Below are 7500 nucleotides of genomic sequence, written 5' to 3'. Positions count from 1 at the left end.
CTGCTAATTTGGTGCTCATTATTTGTTAGAATTAAGTCCAGGGTATTTTGTCCCCTCGTAGGATCGGTAATCATTTGTTTTAGGAAATTGTCCTGCACCACATCTAGGAATTGTTTCGCTTCATGATCTCCTATTAAAGTTTCCCAGTCAATGTTTCTATAGTTAAAATCTCCCATGATTACAACGTTTTTGTACTGGGACGCTCTATGAATTTCATGAATTAGGGAATCGGTCTGCTCAATGCTAAGGTTAGGAGGTCTATACAAGACGCCAATAATAACTTTCTTATTCTTGCCTATAATCTCTACCCAAATAGATTCCGTACAGTCCTCTTCCTTAATCGAATTGTTGATAATACAGTTTAATGTATTTTTAACGAAAAGTGCTACACCTCCCCCATTCCTGCCGACCCTATCCTTATGAAAAAACTTATATCCTTCTATTTCGATTTCCGGAAAGAAATGTTTATCAGCCATGTTGATCCAGGATTCAGTAATGGCTATAATATCGAAATTTTCTACGCATGCTTTACCTCGCAGCAAATCAATTTTGTTAATTATGCTCCTACTATTTGTATAGTAAACTTTAAGTTTATCTTCCCTCCACCTGCTTTGGTGATTTTTTGTACAGTCCTCTAAGTTGTTTCTATTTCCTAAACTATATTCCGATACTTCCCCCCCTACTCCCACATAATCTACCCGAAAAAACCCTGTAGGATGCCTACTTCTCGCTCAAGGGATTCAGCAAGGAGCCGAAATCCTTTGGGAGACAAGTGCACTCCGTCCCTTGTGTATAGGTGATTCTTACCATAAAAGCGGTCCCAGTTGTCGACAAATGCCCATCCATTAGCCTTACAATGTTTTGCCAGCCTGCAATTCATTGCAATAGCCCTGGAATGCCACATGCCTCCAACTCTACGCCTCGGAAGGATTCCACATACTACAGGAACACCTCCCCTATTTCTGATCTTGTCTAGCGCATCTCGGTACCGCGCAAATAATTCCTCACTCCCTACCTTACCTATATCATTTCCTCCGGCACTTAAGCAAACTACTGGGTCCTTACCTTCCCCTACTAGACACTCTTCAATCCTATCTCTAACATCACCTATGCCCGCGCCGGGGAAACACACCTGCGTCCTATGCTTCCTATCTTTGTCGCAGAAAACCCTGTCTAAATACCTCACTTGACTGTCTCCTACTACCAAAATCTTACCTGTGGGCAGGGATCCAGCGTCTGCCCTTTCCTTCTTCTCTTGGATTTCATTAGTTCCTTCTTCCTGCAGATTTGCCAGCACTTGAAACGAGTTTTTGCATTTCAGTGGGGCTGGTGAGGACTTTTTTCCACTTTTCCGCATCTTATTTCTCACCGTATTCCATCCATGCTCATCGCTAATATTGCCTTCCGTATCATGTATGTACATATATATATATGTATATATATAATATATATACTTTGTATATATGTACATATATATATATATGACGAGATATTGACAGGTTGTGAGAGAGGCAGAGAGGGTAAACACACGAATAGAACGAGTTTATTCTTTAACTAGTTTCGCACTATGGTGCGAAACTAGTTAAAGAATAAACTCTAGTGCTATTTGTGTGTTTTCCCCTCTGCCTCTCTCACATATATATATATATATATATATATAATATATATGCGTAAGTAACCACTAGGAAAAGTAAACTAACGAAGCAGAGCGCTTTCGTATAATTACATCTTTGTATCTGCACTGAAGATGTAATTATACGAAAGCGCTCTGCTTCGTTAGTTTACTTTTCCTAGTGGTTATTTACGCATTTGTGAACACACGCTCCTAGTGTTTTTATTGCATATAATATATATATATACATATATATATATTTATACATATATATATATATATGTATATATAATATACATATATATATATGATATATATATATGTATATGTATATGTATGTATATATATATATATATATATATATATATATACGTGTGTGTGTGTATGTATATATGTGTATATATATAATACACACACACACACACACACACACACACACATATTATATATCTATATACATATATATATATATATATATATATATATATATAATATGTGTGTGTGTGCGTGTATTTATGTATGTGTGTGTGCAGATAAATCATAAAACTGGCACGTGATCCAATACTGTGCCGCTTTCGTGTATTTTACATCTTCAGTGGATAGTGTATATATAGATAGAAATTTATATATATATATACATATGTGCGTGTGTGTGTGTACGCATGTAAATATACCTGCATATCTATAGGCAGGATATCGGAACATCAACTGTGTGTGTGTGTGTGTGTGTGTGTGTGTGTGTGTGTGTGTGTGTGTGTGTGTGTGTGTGTGTGTGTGTGTGTGTGTGTGTGTGTGTGTGTGTGTGTGTTTACCTAGTTGTATTTTGTGGGAAGGGGAGCTACGCTCGTGTGTGTATGTGTGTATGTGTGTGTGTGTGTGTGTGCGCGAGCGCGAGTGCGTCGCGCTCGGGGGTCCATGACGTAATTCAAATTGCTAACGACCCATGTTTCGAAGCTTCAAAGTTTTCAAGGCTTCACAGCCTACCTGACGTCGTGACTCGTGGCCAGCAGAGTTAGTTGTCAGGCGGAGGGGAACGAGTAGGGGCGCAGGACGAAGCGTCAGTTATCTCTCAGAACACCGAAATCGATTGCAGTAAGTATCCTGACACTAGTGGCTTGGGCAAACTTTGCACATTAACATGCGTTTCCTTGTGTGATATGTGAATATTCGGGAATGTATACGATGAGATGCCTATGCCAGTAGGCGCGTTGATCCGTGGAAGCAGTCACTTTAGCTTAAAGCCAAGGCGAGACCAGCACACTTCCAATTACGCCACCAACGCGCGCATTTTCACTCGGATCAAGAGCAGTGGAGCTGTGTAGACGTAGGTTTAGTTGAACCAGAAAATCGACTTCCTATCCTAGATAAACGGAGGCATAGCACTGTTTGCGTACCGTGTTCCTCCACAATTATCTATCCTTTGACTCGAGTGTTAACCAACCTCTGTGCATGGTCTATTTTGACCGAAGAGGTGATTTCATTCGATATACCATAGAAGAACTCTATTGTGAAGATGTTAATTTCTTCCCGAGAGCCGTCATAATGTCTTGTCAAGGAGTAGTAACCTCATAATGAAATTCCCGACGCGACATAAAAATTCATGATCGAATCCTTTTTTTCTTGCAGATTCTTTAGTGATGCGGGAACTGAGAGTTTTGTTCCTGCTGGTGGCGGCGGCCTGCGGGGCCCTGGCCGTCCCCAGCTCCTACCAGCAGCAGCAGCAACAGCAGCAGGGAGGTGCAGTGCTGTGCGACATCTACAGTGATTGCGTGGGTGCCTACCTCTGCGTAAATGGCGAAATCGACGTCGGCGGCGCGGGTGTTATCGACCTGAGGGTAAAGAAGCCTACGGCCAGGGTGAGTTGCTGATTCTTCCTCTTTGCTCAGGGTTTTAATAAAGTCGCTTTTTATTTTCTGCCGTAGGATAAGTAGCCATGGGAATAAAGCGCGTGAACAGTGAATGTGTACATGCATATGTATATACCTGGGTATATACAAGCAACGTATACATATCAAACAATCCAGCCCGGCCTTCGCGAGCTCTGAACTCGGGTCCCTCTGAGCGTGAGCCAGGCCTGATTGTTTAAATTACATCGTTCATGGCAGCGATTGATGTACTGTATGCATGTATATGCATGTATGCATTCACAGGTAAATATTTAGATTTTACTCCTAAACCTTTAATTGTGGTGGCTCACATCAGTCTATGGTCTGGATAAAGAAACGTTCATGTCTCCAAAGGCTTTGACTTGTATATAAATATGGTTAAAGTAATTTTAAAGTGTAGGAGTTAATTTTTTCAATTTGCTCCTTACGTAGCATCGTAACTGGAGTATTTGTCTACATAATAATTTTCTTTTGTACTTGTTTGTTTATGCTATATATTTTGTCAGGGAATTCTGCAAAGCATTTTCCTTGTAGATGGACTTAGAACTATATCCCACAAAAGGACAAATTGCAATTATCCCACAAAAGGACAAATTGCAAGTTCCAGCTAAAAACTTGCAAATTCATGCAAACTTGCCAATATAATCCCAGGTGCTCAACAAGTCTCAAAGTTGGAGAACAGTCCGGCGTGCCTCGTCTTGTTATGGAACGGATTGTCAATGTTTATTAGTTTCTTGCCGTGGAGAAATGACGACGAGGCTTCCATCTTTCCGACAGGTCCTCTGCTCGGCTCCTGACGTATGTTGTCGCAAGCCAGGAGTACCTCCGCCCCAACCCTATTGCACCCCAGGAAAGGCTTGCGTCGACCACACTTTCTGCGACTATACCGGGCTCTTCAACCTGGCTGGCACCGGGAACAGTGCAGTGGGAAATATCCCTCTTCCGGTAAGATTGGTTTACGTTAAACGTAATAATAACTTTGATCTCTCGCAAGAAAACCTCTTGGGTGCGCGTGGAGGTTTGTGGTAATGTATCCTCGTTATAGATTTGATCACGCCTGTTACTACACGTTACTGAGTGAAGCATGTGTACGTGTATTGATGTATGATTCTTGTGCATCAGTTTTCTGGATTTGTCGCCCTAAACTACCTTCTTCACTCTAGTTTCATGTTTTGTTTTTTTCTAAATCTATCTTTCCTGGTGTCTATCCCTCCCGGTCTCTGCATCTCTCTCTCTCTCTCTCTCTCTCTCTCTCTCTCTCTCTCTCTCTCTCTCTCTCTCTCTCTCTCTCTCTCTCTCTCTCTCTCTCTCTCTCTCTCTCTCTCTCTCTCTCTCTCTGGGTCTCGGTCTGGGTCTATCTCTCTCTGGGTCTCGGTCTGGGTCTATCTCTGGGTCTCGGTCTGGGTCTCTCGGTCTGGGTCTCTCTCGGTCTGGGTCTCGGTCTGGGTCTCTCTCTCTCTGGGTCTCGGTCTGGGTCTCTCTCTCTCTCTCTCTGGGTCTCGGTCTGGGTCTCTCTCTCTCTCTCTCTGGGTCTCGGTCTGGGTCTCTCTCTCTCTCTCTCTGGGTCTCGGTCTGGGTCTCTCTCTCTCTCTCTCTCTCTGGGTCTCTGTCTGGGTCTCTCTCTCTGGGTCTCTCTCTGGGTCTCTCTCTCTGGGTCTCTCTCTGTGGGCCTCTCTCTGTGGGTCTCTCTCTCTGGGTCTCTCTGGGTCTCTCTGGGTCTCTGTCTCTCTATCTCTTTGGGCCTCTGTCTCTCTCTATCTCTCTGGGTCTCTGTCTCTGTGTGTCTCTCTCTCTCTGGGTCTCTCTCTCTGGGTCTCTCTCTCTGGGTCTCTCTCTCTGGGTCTCTCTCTCTGGGTCTCTTTCTCTCTGGGTCCCTCTCTCTGGGTCTCTCTCTCTGGGTCTCTCTCTGTGGGCCTCTCTCTGAGTCTCTCTATCTCCCTGGGTCTCTCTGGGTCTCTTTCTCTCTGGGTCCCTCTGGGTCTCTCTGGGTCTCTCTCTCTGGGTCTCTCTCTCTGGGTCTCTCTCTCTGCGTCTCTCTCTCTGCGTCTCTCTCTCTGCGTCTCTCTCTCTGCGTCTCTCTCTCTGCGTCTCTCTCTCTGCGTCTCTCTCTCTGCGTCTCTCTCTCTGCGTCTCTCTCTCTGCGTCTCTCTCTCTGAGTCTCTCTCTCTGAGTCTCTCTCTCTGAGTCTCTCTCTCTGAGTCTCTCTCTCTGGGTCTCTCTCTCTCGGTCTCTCTCTATGGGTCTCTCTCTCTGGGTCTCTCTCTCTGGGTCTCTCTCTCTGGGTCTCTCTCTCTGGGTCTCTCTCTCTGGGTCTCTCTCTCTGGGTCTCTCTCTCTGGGTCTCTCTCTCTGGGTCTCTCTCTCTGGGTCTCTCTCTCTGGGTCTCTCTCTCTGGGTCTCTCTCTCTGGGTCTCTCTCTCTGGGTCTCTCTCTCTGGGTCTCTCTCTCTGGGTCTCTCTCTCTGGGTCTCTCTCTCTGGGTCTCTCTCTCTGGGTCTCTCTCTCTGGGTCTCTCTCTCTGGGTCTCTCTCTCTGGGTCTCTCTCTCTGGGTCTCTCTCTCTGGGTCTCTCTCTCTGGGTCTCTCTCTCTGGGTCTCTCTCTCTGGGTCTCTCTCTCTGGGTCTCTCTCTCTGGGTCTCTCTCTCTGGGTCTCTCTCTCTGGGTCTCTCTCTCTGGGTCTCTCTCTCTGGGTCTCTCTCTCTGGGTCTCTCTCTCTGGGTCTCTCTCTCTGGGTCTCTCTCTCTGGGTCTCTCTCTCTGGGTCTCTCTCTCTGGGTCTCTCTCTCTGGGTCTCTCTCTCTGGGTCTCTCTCTCTGGGTCTCTCTCTCTGGGTCTCTCTCTCTGGGTCTCTCTCTCTGGGTCTCTCTCTCTGGGTCTCTCTCTCTGGGTCTCTCTCTCTGGGTCTCTCTCTCTGGGTCTCTCTCTCTGGGTCTCTCTCTCTGTCTCTCTCTCTGAGTCTCTCTCTCTGAGTCTCTCTCTCTGGGTCTCTCTCTCTGGGTCTCTCTCTCTGGGTCTCTCTCTCTGGGTCTCTCTCTCTGGGTCTCTCTCTCTGGGTCTCTCTCTCTGGGTCTCTCTCTCTGGGTCTCTCTCTCTGGGTCTCTCTCTCTGGGTCTCTCTCTCTGGGTCTCTCTCTCTGGGTCTCTCTCTCTGGGTCTCTCTCTCTGGGTCTCTCTCTCTGGGTCTCTCTCTCTGGGTCTCTCTCTCTGGGTCTCTCTCTCTGGGTCTCTCTCTCTGGGTCTCTCTCTCTGGGTCTCTCTCTCTGGGTCTCTCTCTCTGGGTCTCTCTCTCTGGGTCTCTCTCTCTGGGTCTCTCTCTCTGGGTCTCTCTCTCTGGGTCTCTCTCTCTGGGTCTCTCTCTCTGGGTCTCTCTCTCTGGGTCTCTCTCTCTGGGTCTCTCTCTCTGGGTCTCTCTCTCTGGGTCTCTCTCTCTGGGTCTCTCTCTCTGGGTCTCTCTCTCTGGGTCTCTCTCTCTGGGTCTCTCTCTCTGGGTCTCTCTCTCTGGGTCTCTCTCTCTGGGTCTCTCTCTCTGGGTCTCTCTCTCTGGGTCTCTCTCTCTGGGTCTCTCTCTCTGGGTCTCTCTCTCTGGGTCTCTCTCTCTGGGTCTCTCTCTCTGGGTCTCTCTCTCTGGGTCTCTCTCTCTGGGTCTCTCTCTCTGGGTCTCTCTCTCTGGGTCTCTCTCTCTGGGTCTCTCTCTCTGGGTCTCTCTCTCTGGGTCTCTCTCTCTGGGTCTCTCTCTCTGGGTCTCTCTCTCTGGGTCTCTCTCTCTGGGTCTCTCTCTCTGGGTCTCTCTCTCTGGGTCTCTCTCTCTGGGTCTCTCTCTCTGGGTCTCTCTCTCTGGGTCTCTCTCTCTGGGTCTCTCTCTCTGGGTCTCTCTCTCTGGGTCTCTCTCTCTGGGTCTCTCTCTCTGGGTCTCTCTCTCTGGGTCTCTCTCTCTGGGTCTCTCTCTCTGGGTCTCTCTCTCTGGGTCTCTCTCTCTGGGTCTCTCTCTCTGGGTCTCTCTCTCTGG

General features: G+C 46.9%; 1 protein-coding gene across 1 annotated transcript in view; it reads left to right on the top strand.

Moving 5' to 3' along the window:
* LOC143040518 (uncharacterized) overlaps nucleotides 1-7500 on the top strand; it is an 18787-nt gene that overhangs the window by 3971 nt on the left and 7316 nt on the right. The window contains exons 2-3 of the mRNA XM_076211613.1: nucleotides 3239-3468; nucleotides 4276-4443. Coding sequence (XP_076067728.1) covers nucleotides 3250-3468; nucleotides 4276-4443 — 387 coding nt within the window. The 5' untranslated portion in view covers nucleotides 3239-3249. The remainder of the gene's footprint in view (nucleotides 1-3238; nucleotides 3469-4275; nucleotides 4444-7500) is intronic.

The sequence above is a fragment of the Oratosquilla oratoria genome, chromosome 2, assembly GCF_046742065.1.
Source record: "Oratosquilla oratoria isolate Oo_2021 chromosome 2, ASM4674206v1, whole genome shotgun sequence".
In the NCBI taxonomy this organism is placed as follows: Eukaryota; Metazoa; Arthropoda; class Malacostraca; order Stomatopoda; family Squillidae; genus Oratosquilla; species Oratosquilla oratoria.
This window is presented reverse-complemented; position numbering and strand designations above follow the sequence as displayed.